At 45.4% G+C, this 13,296-nt stretch overlaps 2 protein-coding genes across 2 annotated transcripts in view; both read left to right on the top strand.

Annotated features, from left to right (window-relative positions):
- LOC113457658 (zinc finger protein 420-like) overlaps positions 1 to 13,296 on the top strand; it is a 1,205,902-nt gene that overhangs the window by 686,234 nt on the left and 506,372 nt on the right. The gene's annotated exons all lie outside the window — the stretch shown is intronic.
- LOC101996810 (free fatty acid receptor 3) lies at positions 8,736 to 9,695 on the top strand. Its single transcript, XM_005361214.1, has one exon. It carries the CDS (start codon positions 8,736 to 8,738, stop codon positions 9,693 to 9,695), a length of 960 nt encoding a protein of 319 aa, XP_005361271.1.

Genomic DNA, 13,296 nt, shown 5'->3' with positions numbered 1-13,296 from the left:
AATCCAAATTCCCACTCCCTCCCCTCCTCCCATTCCCTCCACACACCCTTCCACCCCACCCCCACCTAATCCTAAGAGAGGGTAAGGTACATTGCTTTGTGGAAGGTTCAAGGCCCTCCCTACTACATCTAAGCTGAGCAAGGTATCCATCCAAAGAGAATAGGATTTCTGGAAGGACATTTATCCTCAGGGAGAAGCAAAACTCTAGCCCTCTTTCATGCACCAGACACTCAGCCATCCCCACTGACAGCGACCCCTGGGCTAGTCATGACTGCTTTCCCACACATGAGCAAGCAAAAGTAACTCAAAACTTGCACTTTTAACTTGGCCCTTCATTCCCCTTTTGTTATCCAAACCCAAATCACAGGTAAAAAGACAGATAGCCTGGGTACTGCGGTCCCGAGGTCATTGTTATAATATGGGAAAGGCCTGCCCCTCCAGCCCAATATATTTGAACTTGGGCTGCAGCTTGCAGCACTGTTTGAAGGGATAAGTGGAGTTCTAGGGAGGTGAGGCCTGGGAGGTGGCGTGTGCCTCTGGTCCTCACCGTGATGGAGAAGCTTCCACTGCTAATTCCCACAACTGTGGAGCCTTTCCCATTATCATGGACTGAAATCCTCTGAAACCATGAGCCAAACTAAGCCTGTCCCCACTCAGGGTGTTTTTCTTGGTGATTTGGTCAGTCATGGTGTCAGTTAAAATCGCCAAAACAAAATCAAGGTGACGAAAAGGAGACTAGGTGCTGTGTTGGGGAGGCTGCTTGTCAGGCCTGTGCACTGCATCATGGGAGGCTGCTGGTCAGGCCTACGCATCGCTGTATCATGAGTGTTATCATTTAGAAAGAGGTGGTAGGGGACCAGTCCCACTAGGGGTGGCAGCGGATCAGCCGAGGCCTCAGCCGGTCCCCTGGCAGGTGGCTGGAGGCCTCGGTGGGTGACAGGTACATAGAAATGCCCTGAAGAGAGAGTTTGGGTTTAGAGTTTATTGAGTGGGCTATGGAGGGGAAAAAGTGGGGAGGGGGACGGGGAGAAGTGAGAGAAAAGAGAGAAAGGCAGAAGCTGCCTCTCCAGAAGGAGAGAGAGAGAGGGGGGGGGGAGGTTGGGAGTGGGCGGGGCATGTCTCCTAAAGAAACAGGAAACCCAGGTGGCAGACCAGGCCAGCAGATTATAACATTTCCATCCTTTTCTTATGAAAAGACGGGGAGTTAGGCATACAGGAAGAGGAATTGGGACGGCGGATTCTCAAGACTGCTTCTTGCTTATTTGTGGGCATTGAAGTCTTTCCTGGGGGGCCTGAGATAGCTGGGTGCTGTCACATCCTGGGGCAGCTGGTTGCTTTACTCCTAACCAGGATTCATGGTGTGGAGCCATCCGGTGTTTCTTGGACATGGCAAGGTGTTGGCAGAACAGAGGTCAAAGTTAAATTTAGGAAGAAAAAAAATTTAGGACCCGGGAATTGAGAGGGGTGTATCTGACCTGATTAAGGCCACCCTTTAATTTGGCTCCCTGGAACTCACAAGGTTTTTTTTGAGTTTGTGGAAATGTAAGTTTTAGAGGCATACATTGTATAAACAGCAGCATGTTTATGTCAGAATGACTGTCACAGATGTTTTTGTACAATAAAAAGTATCTTTAAGACTGAAAGGCAACATGAGAGAAAGATTTGATAACTTATATTTGTCCTCTACATTCCTTAATAACTTGCATTTGTATATCTTAAGACTATGAAATTTGTTTGGTGAGACTGTCCTTTTTTTTTTCCTATCAAAGGGCCAGGGCAGTTTCTTTATTAATCAATGAAAGTAACACATAGACAGATGACCCTCTTCCATCATTTCCCCTTTTTCTGTTTAAACAAAAAAAGAAAGGCTTTCACTTTAACATAGTAAAATTACATATAACAAAACAATTACAATATTTATATCTATTTTATCTTTTATCATAACTAAATAAAACTATAACTATCCATTCTTCAACTCCATCAAAGACTCCAGAAGGATATAATATTACCTAAGCAAACAAGAAGTAAGCAACTTCTAAAACTCTAGAAATGACAGAGACATCTCGCTGCCTGAACAGTCACCCAAAGTTCCTCTGTACTCTTGGGGCATCCATTTTCAGCCTATAGGCCCATAGTATCCAGCAGACATTTCCATGAAGCAGGAAATTCCAAAGACAGTTCAGTCACTATCTACTGTGTCCTGCAGAATGTCTCGTAGATGCTTTCATAAATCAGGAACCCCAAAAGACCATCTCACCTTTAGGCAAGTTCAGCAGTCCTCTCTCTGTAGGTTCTTTGTGTCCAGTTTATGCATCAGTTCAGGCAAGAGCAGTTTCTTGCCCAAATGGCTAACCAACTCCATAAGGAGCCTCTTTGATGCCCATATTCCTCTTGAAGTAGATTGGTGCTGCCAGGAGCAGATATGTCTCATTGTTATGAAAAGCCCTAAGTTATTAAAACACTTAAACTGCCATATTCCATATTCTGTAGTCTTTGAAAGATATGAAGAATGCCTATCTAACTGAAATATATCTCTATATATCTAGAAAATCTAACTAACATGACTACAAGCTTGATTGTTATTGATGATTATCCATTAACAACCTATATTTCCTAACTATACATTACATTTTAAAATGAACTATACAATCACAATACCTTAATCAATATCAGAAATATATATAACAAAATTGACCTTAAAATCCATACCAATACCAATTATTCATATCTATATAATATACCCCTTTAAATGTAAAAGAACATTTATAAACAATATTTGGGAATATGGGCGCAGTTTTTTCTCTCCAAACTGCTTCCTGCTGTATGGGGGCGCTGTCATTTAGGTCTTTCATAGTAAAACCTGTGTGGTAGATATATCTCAGTCACCAGTTGAGTGAAGTAATTTTTTGAGGGTGTTCACAGCAACCTTTCAGGAGGGTGTGGTCTATCATTCCATATTGGGATTGAAGCAATCCACAGGGTCTCATCCTAACTTTTCAGGATCATGAGATACATCTGTAGGTCTCGTGGCATGTCCATCCGTCTGTTTCTCCTCGTGGTACTTAACTTGCTGCCCCTCATGGCCTACTGCAGCCACTTGGGGAACTGTGCCATCCCTGCCTGGGATGTTTGGGGACCTGCAGCATTTTTCTGCAGCTGCAGCCACTTGGGGATCAGCAGCATTTTATTTAATGGGATCCCAGGGCCTTGAATATTCTAGGCAAATGCTCTTATCTTGTTGCATCCACAGCCCTAACTCCCAGAATAAAACTTTCAGAGACCAGCTCTGGTCATATACCATCACTTATTTGCTGGATTAAAAAAAAAAAGCTTGGGGTGGGGGCAAGCCCGACAAGTGAAGGGTAGTGCTATATGGCCCTACAATAGCTATGAGGGCTGAACTATCTTGGCCTTCATTTATAAACATGAATAATGAAAAAGCGCCAGTCTTTTTTAAAGTTTTTTTTTTTTAATTATGTCAATTTATGGGTGATATATGAATGAGTGCCAGAGGCCAGAGGTGTCAAATGCCCCTAGAGCAGGAGTCACGGACAATTCTGAGTTGTCCAATGTGGGTGAACTAATTACTTACTCAACCAAGGCTACATACACACTAACAGTCCAAGAGATGTCTATTGAATAAATGAGTGGAACTTTAACTCATTTTTTATGGGAAAGCCAATAAACTCCATTTTTTTCTGTTTAGACTTTTGTATGTACAACTTGGTCTTGTCTTCTAGATGGCTATTAATCACTTGTAACAAAATGATAACCCTGTTGTATCAGTTATCATCAATCAATAATGTGTATTTCCAAACTAAACAATATTTTTCCCTTCCTAAAATCAAACTTCAGTGATCTGCTGGCTAAAACAAAAAGACTGCAACCACCCAAAATATCATCATTGTTTACAATTTTCACTTAGGGGCAAGATTCTGCAGTTAAAATTTCCAAAGCTCCGAGACCAGCCTGGTCTACAGAGCTAGTTCCAGGACAGGCTCCAAAGCCACAGAGAAACCCTGTCTCGTAAAACCAAAAAAAAAAAAAAAAAATTTCCAAAGCTCCCGGTATTCTTACTGGCTGTGGAAATTCTGCCTTTCAGTCGGCACTTATGATTAAGATTTACTGTCATTGAGTGTCTCATTGACGAAACCCCTCTGAGGAAGAGAGGCAGGGAGATACTGACCATCAGTTGCACTACAACTTGGATGCAGTGCACTTTCCAAGCAGCAATATGTACGTCTTCTTTCAGTACTTGAAGGCAGATAGGCGGGTTAAGGTCAGCCTAGTCTACAGGAGAGTTCCAGGACAGCCAGAGATACACAGGGAGACCCCTCCTCAAAATAATAGTAAAAATAAAATAACTACTTATGAGTCTATGATCCACACTCCCTTCTTTACAGCGGCTCGGTGAAGCAGGTGTTACTCTTACTTCTCAGAGCTACAGGATCCACGGATCACCCGGCTGTCAGAAAAACCCAAAACCTGTCACTAGCTTTGGCACTCAGTCTTCCAGGAAGGCCGTGGGCAGGAAAGGGAGTGGGGGTAACTGCCATGGCTTCTCACAGAGCACTACCTTCCGGCGCCACCCATGAAGCGGTCCCACCTGCCTAGAAAGCCACTAGCCTTGTCTGCGCCCAGAGTGGAGCCGGCTCCCAAGCGAGACACCCAAGGCTGCTCCACCCCAAGTGTCGCCCCAGAGCCCGGCCTCCGAGTCACGCCACTGACCCAGGCGACCGAGACTGTCCTTTTAAACTGACAAAATCTCTCAGCTTTCAGTAGAGAGAGACTCTACTTTCACGACAAAAAAGCCAGCTTCCTCTTGCTCACTTTTCATTTAACTTTCTGTGGAACTTAAATTCAACTGTGTGTCTGTACACTTACTGTTAAATGTTTTAAGTTCATTATATTTCATTCCAGACTAAGAAAGCAATACATTGCATGTTTTAAATTAGTATGTACTTTTAAGACTCTTATAAAAATACTGTATATGTAATCCATACATATATAATTTAAAATATATTGAGCTGTTCTCCACTATTGTCAGTTCTGCCCCTAAGCTTCTATTGCAAACAGTTTTTTCTTCTTTGTCTTTCACAAGAATAAATCTTACCTGTTAAAAACCAGTACAGCCAATCCTGGAACCAGCTCTCCAGGCAGATTCTATACTGTTACTATAACTTATCTATACCTGATAAACAGCCCTCAACTGCTCAGAGATCTGGGGAATATGGCATTTAAATGTTTAATTATTAAAAGACTTTTCATAACAGAGAAGCGGGTTGGCTCCTAGCAGCAGCGCTCTATTTCCTCCAAAGAAGACAGATGGGCACAGAACAACGTCCATCGGCAATTCGCTTCATCAAGAGAAAGCACTAACCACTAGGAAAAACTGCCCTTCATCTAAACTCCTGCAGAACTCCAGACAGTGGAGAGAATCACTGGAATCAACAGCTTAGCTGTTCAGGTCAAGGTAGGTTTGCCTTCCTACAGATTTTCTAACTCACAGGATCTTCTGGAGCTTGCTTACTCCCAACCTCCCTCTTCCTCCTTCTCTCTCTCTCTCTCTCTCTCTCTCTCTCTCTCTCTCTCTCCATCTGCCCTTCTTCTGAAGAGGCAGTTTCTGCCTTTCTCTCTCTTCTTCTCTTTTCCCTTGCTCCCCTTCCTCTTCCCTTCTCCCTCAGTAACTCACTAAATAAACTCTTTACCCCAGCTCTCTCTGCATGTAGTATCTATCTCTCTGCATGGGCTATCTATCACTCTGTAGTCCAGACTGACCTCGAACTCAGAGGCCTGCCTCTGCCTCTGGAGTACTGGGATTAAAGGCTTGTGCCACTTATGCTCAGAATATTCTTCTAAAAAAATTCTAAGGATACATATATACATGTATAAGATATATTCCAACCCCTGCCAGAGCTGGGGAGATGAAATCGCTCCAGAATTAGAACCTGATATCAGTTCTCAACATCCACATCCAATGACTCCCAATTGCCTGTTAGTCCAGCTCCTGGGGAACAAACACTCTTTGGGCTCTAAGGGCCATGTATGTACACATGATGAGGCAGGCAAAACACCTTGTCCTAAGCACAGCCATTTTGATTCAGACTCCATTTTAAATTTAGGGTGAAATAAAGTTCAGGTTCTCAAACCCTAGGGGAGCTGAGAGCTTTCCAATGGCTGACCAACCTCCTCCCTAAACCATAGAGACAGTCATTATGTATCTTTAGTTCTCTGAAACGTCATGGCTGTTCCTAACTACAGAAGGAACAAATGAATCTGATTGGTTGGACTGAAAAGCTTGTTTTTGTGTCAGCTGACAATGATGGAACACAGAAGAAAAGCCGTAACCTCTGAATTCTGGTTGGTGAAGAAAATGTAACTGTAACTTGGCAACAAATGTGCGTGGGTTTTTGTGCTTATAAACCTTGCTTCTGCCCCTGCACCAGGTTGTTAGGAGAAACGAGGTTCCTGAGTCCTTGTGTTGCAGCCCTGATCGAGCAGCGACCTGCTTATGTGGTCAGTTATTAAAGGTTTGCTGTTTCATGAGCCCTCCTCTATTCTTCTTCATGGCACATAACAGATGAGGTCTAGCACACATACATACACAGACATAGATTTTTTAAAAAAATATAAATCTACCCTGGCGGTGGTGGCGCACAACCTTTAATCCCAGCACTCGGGAGGCAGAGGCAGGTGGATTTCTGAGTTCGAGGCCAGCCTGGTCTACAAGAGCTAGTTCCAGGAAAGGAACCAAAAGTTACGGAGAAACCCTGTCTCGAAAATCCAATATATATATAAACACACATACATGCTATAGGATAATGCTCTTGTACACTGTAAAAATTTGCCAATCATATTGGTTTAATAAAATGCTAATTGGCCAGTAGCTTGGAAGGAAGTATAGGCAGTGCAATCAGATTAGGAGAATTCTGGGGAGAGGAAAGGTAGAGATACAGTCACAAGTCAGATGCAGAGGAAGCAAGCCTCACTGAGAAAAGGTAATAACCCATGTAACTAAACATAGACAAGAATTAAGGGTTGATTTAAGTTATAAGAACTTGTTAGTAATGAGACTGAGCAATAGGTCAGACAGTTTATAATTAATATAAGCCTCTGTGTGTTTATTTAGAACTGAATGGCTGCAGGACTGGCTGGACTGAAGCCACTGTTTACAAACATAACCCAATAAAGTCAAAGGCAAGCATAAATAGCCACAGTTAAAACCTTAGTTAGGGTTTTTGGTGCTGAGAGAAGCATCGTGACCAAAAGCAACTTAGGGAGGAAAAGTTTATTTGGCTTTCACTTCTATGTCCCAGACCCTCACAGAAGGACAGGCGCTCAAGAGAGGAACCTGGAGCAGGAGCTAAAGCAGAAGTCATGGAGGAATACTGCCTGCTTGCTTACTGGCTCGCTCCCCAGGCCTTGTTAAGCACGCTTTCTTATAGAAGCCTGAAACATGGATCCAGCGGTGAAACAGCCACAGTATGCTGGGCCTCTCATGTCAATCATTAGTCAATAAAATGTCCTCACAGAGTGGCCATGGAGGCATTTTCTCAGTTGAGGCTCCTCTTCTCACGCTTGTCTATGTACGTGTCAAGCTGACAGTAACCAAGCAGCACCACTAATGCTATCAGCTCTTAGGGTGAAAGCCTCGAACCTGGCATCCCCACCCAACCAGAGCCTGCCATTCACCCACCATGGGCCAGCCCAAGCAACATAGATAGCAAAAAGCCGAGAAAGGCTGTTTATTCCGTGTGGCTGCATTGGGAAGAGGAATAAAGGGGACCAATGATGCTCCATGCCCATCTTCCTAGGGGTCCTGCATGACGTTTAGGTCTAAATAGAGCGCAAGAGGTCTGTGTAACTAGGCAGTCTTGGTCCAGAACGTGTTCGTGTCTGTCACCGTTCTGTCACCGGTCCATCACAATCTGGCTTCATGTGAGAAAGGCAAGTGCTCTACCAACTGACCTATGGCTCAGTCTAAGTGCTCCTGCTACTGAGCTACCTCTCTGGGCCAGTGTGTAGGTTTTCATCTGTGAAACTGTGTTGTTACCTCTGTGTTATAGAATAGGAGACACAGAGTTGTTCTCATGTGTCCGAAGTTCCAGAGTTAGCAAGAAATAGCCAGCTGCACAGCCAGCCCTTACTCCGTTCAGCCTATCTCCCACTCTGATAAGCTCTTAATATGCCCATTCTAAAGAAGCATAATGAAGCCCAAGTGGAGGAGATGAAGTCAAAAGATGGGGAAGGAAGGTCCCAGTTGAGACTCTATACATGCAAGCCATGCACACAACCTTAATTTTTTTTCTTTTTTTGCATATGGACGCAGCCCAGCTAGCAGAGCTCTCAAAGCATCTTTTGTGCAGTTCTGCAATGAGTGACGTCACAGGCACCACTAAATCTTTATCATCTCGCTGGACAACTAGCTCACAGCCCAGTGCTGGAGGAGCCAGCGAGGTGCAGAGCAGCAGAGCGCCGGTTTTCCAATAAGCTGGTGAGTACGGGCCTGGGGGTTCAAGCAGGAGACATCTTGGTGATGTCTGTACCGGGTCGGGGACAGGAAAGGCAGGAAGGATGACCCTGCAGGGGAGAGCATGTGGTGACCTGGTCGTGGGGGTGGACAGTGATGGCAACACTCCAGCCTGGTGGGTAAGTCTCCTGGTGGAGGAACGGGAGACTTCCCGACTCCCCACATTATCTTCCTGTTCATCTCTGTCTCACTAGCATCCATAAACATGGCGGCGAGCTTCTCTCCCGGCAATCATTGGCTTTTCTTTTCCGTGTACTTGTTTGTTTTCCTCGTGGGACTGCCCCTCAACTTGATGGCCCTGGTGGTCTTCGTGGGCAAGCTGCGCCGCCGCCCGGTGGCTGTGGACTTACTTTTGCTAAACCTGACCCTTTCGGACCTGCTCCTGCTACTCTTCCTGCCATTTCGCATGGTGGAGGCAGCCTGTGGCATGAGATGGCTCTTGCCATTCCTCTTCTGCCCTCTCTCCGGGTTCCTTTTCTTCACTACCATCTACCTCACCTCCCTCTTCCTGACGGCTGTGAGCATCGAACGTTTTCTTAGCGTGGCCTATCCAGTGTGGTACAAGACCCGGCCACGGCTGGCCCAGGCTGGTGTGGTCAGTGGTATCTGCTGGTTCCTGGCGTCGGCTCAGTGTAGTGTGATTTATGTCACTGAATACTGGGGAAACACCACCTACAGCCAGGGAACCAATGGAACCTGCTACCTGGAATTCCGGGAGGACCAGCTGGCCGTGCTCCTGCCTATACGACTAGAAGCAGCTGTGGTCCTTTTCATGGTGCCCCTGTGTATCACAAGTTACTGCTACAGCCGCATGATGTGGATTCTTAGCCGAGGAGCCAGCCGGCGCAGGCGGAAGAGGGTGATGGGGCTTCTAGCAGCCACACTGCTCATCTTCTTCGTCTGCTTCGGCCCCTACAATATGTCCCATGTGGTGGGCTATGTCCGGGGTGAGAGTCCATCCTGGCGGAGCTATGTGATCCTCCTCAGCACCCTCAACTCTTGCATAGACCCTCTTGTCTTCTACTTCTCATCCTCCAAGTTCCAAGCCGAATTTCAGCAGCTCCTGGGAAGGCTGACCAGAGGTTGTGTGCGTTGGGCTCAGGAAGTCAGCTTGGAACTTATGATAAAGAAGGAAGAAGAACCATCCAAGGAGTGTCCAAGCTAGAATAAAGGAAAGACCAGAGGAGGTGTGTGTAACCATTGACCCATTGCCTTGACTGGCAGCGATATCTCCAGGGGACAGGAAGGAGTAGGCAGGTGTGTCTGCATGCATTCATTCCCTAACTCAGGACAGATGAGACTCCCGTGACAAGCTGAAGACACAGCTGTCACTCAGCTCTCCCAGGACGTGCTCACATTCTGGACTCTCCATGTCATTGTCCTTCTCATCCCCTCATACGCCCTGGATTCCACTCTGGGACGTTGTAATGGGACAGACTTCTCTAGAAGAAAGAGCCTAACCTCTGCTGCACACAGCAGGCTTCAGTGCCTCCTGGGGTCGGAGTGGGGGTTGGGGGGGGGAGGCTGCCCAGTGCTGAAATTGGGCTGGGGACCTGGGGTGGGGAAACTGTGTCAGCCACTGACTCCTGAGTCTTCAGAGTGGGGGAGACAGGACTGTAGGGTGAGGATACAGCCAGTCTTGGTGAAGGGTTTTCCAGAACGCCCACTCTTCCATAAATTCAGATCTTCTGGGATACTTATGAACAATGGAGGGCAAAGAAAAAATTATCCAAATAAATTCCATACCTAGCAAAAGAAAATGATGTTTCCATATCCTCTTGACTTTGCTGGGTAGTGGAGGTGGCAGATGGAGGAACACTCGCACTGAAGGAACAGGACTGAACAAAATGCCTAGGTGCCTGCAGGGGATGGGGTGGAGGAATAAAACTAAAGACAATTTTATTTTTAAGTTTATTTATTTTTATTGTTATTTTTTATTTAGGGCTGCGGATGTAGCTCAGGTGGCAGAGTGCTTACCCGGCAGGCACAAGCCTTGCTTCCTGTCCCTGGCACTCTATAATCCAGATATGGCTGTGTGCATATGTAACCTCAGCAGTAGGAAGAGGTGGCAGCAAGGTCGGAAGTTGAGGGCTGTCCTCGGCTATAAGCCTTGATACAGGAAACCCCATCTCAAAAACAACAAACAAACAAACAAACAAATCCAAGAAGCTGCTGAGGAGTTTGTCTGAAATTCCTGACTTGAACTGGGGGATCTCAGCATGATGTAAAAACCCAGGTCACGGGGTTGCACAAGAAGAGCTGTTTTCTATGAACAAAACTGAGTCTTTTTTGTGACATCCCTGGAACTTTAGGCTTATATCTGTTAGAGGAGCCAGGCCACGTGGTTCAGGTCTCAAGTACTGGCTTATAGCTGTTTTGACACTGAAAATATCTATTATTTTTGTGTTCGAGTGGTTTGCCTGTATGTATGTCTGTGTAGCACGTGTGTATCTGAGGGACCCTCTGAGGTAATAGAAGGCCCTGGATCCCCTGGAACTGGAGTTACAGATGGCTGTGTGTCACTGTATGGATGCTGGTAACCAAACCCAGGTCCTCTGCAAGAGCAGCCAGCGTTTTTAGCCACTGAGCTCTCTAGCCCTTGTTTTGTTTTTGAGACAAGGTCTCACTATGTAGCCCTAAGTGGCTTAGTACTTATGCGCAGACCGGGCTGGCCCTGAAATCACAGAAATCTACCTGCCTTTGCCTCCTGCACTGCACACCCTATCCAGCTTCATTACTGTTTGTGGTTGTTGTTGTTTGGTTGGTTTTTGGTTCTGAGACAGTCTTACTATGTAGTCCTAGCTTCCTGGAACTCTGTAGACCAGTCTGTCCTGGAACTCAGAGATCCTCCTTCCGGAGCCTCCTGAGTGCCAGGTCTAAAAGGTGAGCACCACCACTGCTGTCTGCAATGTCGTGTCCTGGCCCTTTAAGAGACAAGCCCGCCCCCACCTCTCGCTTCTGAGCTGCCCAGACTGGGAGCCAGTCAGGCTTCATCCACACCCCACCTGTAGAGAAGAGACATTTCCCTATAGGCTTTGTGGTGTTGCTGTTTGAGTAACACCTGCCTGTAGAGAGGAGACATCCTCCTATAGGCCACGTGGTGTTTATTTGTTGTTTTGACAGGTTTTCACATTTTCATCAGCCACCCACCTGTGAATGCTCTGCTGGTCCCACCGGCTCCACTTTTCCTCAAACTATCCCTGCCACCACTACTGCTGATGCCTGGGAAGCCACAGGATTAGTGGAATCCACGAGACAGCTGTTTTCAATTCCAGCCGTCCTCTCCCCCCAACCCCCGTGGCTTGTGGCGTGGCTTGTGCTTCAGTGGCTTGGCAACAGTGGGGATCACGCCTCTAGTTCTCTCTTGTCATTATGTTTAAAACTCCCGCAACTCAAAAAATGTAGCTTTTCCATATAACAAACATGTTAAGGCTGCTGTCTTGACTGAGGTCAGGTGACCAAGTCCCGCCATCTTTACTGAGGTATTCCCTGCCTGGTTCCCCGGTGCTGACTCTGTTGCATGTGTGTTTTGTGCAGTGGCATGTGTTTGGTAGGGCCCACCAAAAGCATCCACTTTGCCCAATTCCTGTTCACTCTGTATGTGTGCATACATGTATATTAAATGCATGTATGTTTACTGTTAAATGTTATAATTGTCTGTTCATTGTATCTCATTCCACACTACAAAGCAATATGTCTCATGTTTTAAACTGGTATATGCTTTTAAGTCTCTTAATCCAACCCTGCTTTACCTGTTAAATTGAGAGCTAGTACAGTCAAGCTCGGACCCAGCTCTCCAGGCAGAGTCTGTACTGTAGTTATAACTCATCTATACCCGGTAAACAGCCTTCAACTGCTCAGAGATCTGGGGAATATGGCATTTAAGGGCTTAATTATTAAAATACTTTTCATAACGAAAAGAGACAGGCTGGCTCCTAGCAGCAGTATTCTACTTCCTCCCAAGAAGACAGAAGGCAAATGGGCACAAAAGAAAATGTTCATCGGCAATTTGTTTCAACTACTAAACACTGACCACCTAGTAAAACTGCCTTTCATCCAAACTAAAGATCACCAGACATGGACAGAATCGCTGGAATTGACGCCTTGCTGCTCAGGTCAAGGTAGGCTTGTCTTCCTACAGATTTCTTAGCCTACAGAATCTTCTGGAGCCTGGCAGGCTGTGTGCTAAACAGCAAAAGAAAAATACGACCTTCGGTGACCATGCAGGACCCTGAGGAGTGACTTAAGGCGGCAACCAAGTAAGTTTTCTGTCATTTTTAAATTAATAATTGCTTAAGTAAAAATTTATCCTTCTCAAAGATCTCTGATTCAATTTGACAGCTGAAAGGTTTTGTCGTTTTTTATTTTATTATATTGAGCTATACATTTTTCTCTGCTCTCTTCAACCCTCTATCATGGTCCCTGTGCTTCCAATTTACTCAGGAGATCTTGTCTTTTTCTATTTCCCATGTAGATTTTATCTATATGAGTCTTTCTTAGTATCCTCATTGTTGTCTAGGTTCTCTGGGATTGTGGTTTGTAGGCTGGTTTTCTTTGACTTATGTTTAAAAACCACTTATGAGTGAATACATATGATGATTATCTTTCTGAGTCTGGGTTACCTCACTCAAAATGATGTTTTCTAGCTCCATCCATTTGCCTGCAAATTTCAAGTAAAACACAAATACAAGTTATTAAGGTATGTACCTGCAAGTTATAAAGGTGTAAGGACAAATACAAGTTAATCAAATTTCTCTCTAATGCTG

This window comes from Microtus ochrogaster, linkage group LG4, assembly GCF_000317375.1.
Source record: "Microtus ochrogaster isolate Prairie Vole_2 linkage group LG4, MicOch1.0, whole genome shotgun sequence".
Classification (NCBI taxonomy): domain Eukaryota; kingdom Metazoa; phylum Chordata; class Mammalia; order Rodentia; family Cricetidae; genus Microtus; species Microtus ochrogaster.
The sequence above is the reverse complement of the archived record's forward strand: the minus strand, read 5'-3'. Positions and strand labels throughout refer to the sequence as shown.

Coding starts and splice junctions, on each gene's coding strand:
- LOC101996810 (XM_005361214.1), top strand. CDS start 8,736: ATGGCGGCGAGCTTCTCTCCCGGCAATCATTGGCTTTTCTTTTCCGTG.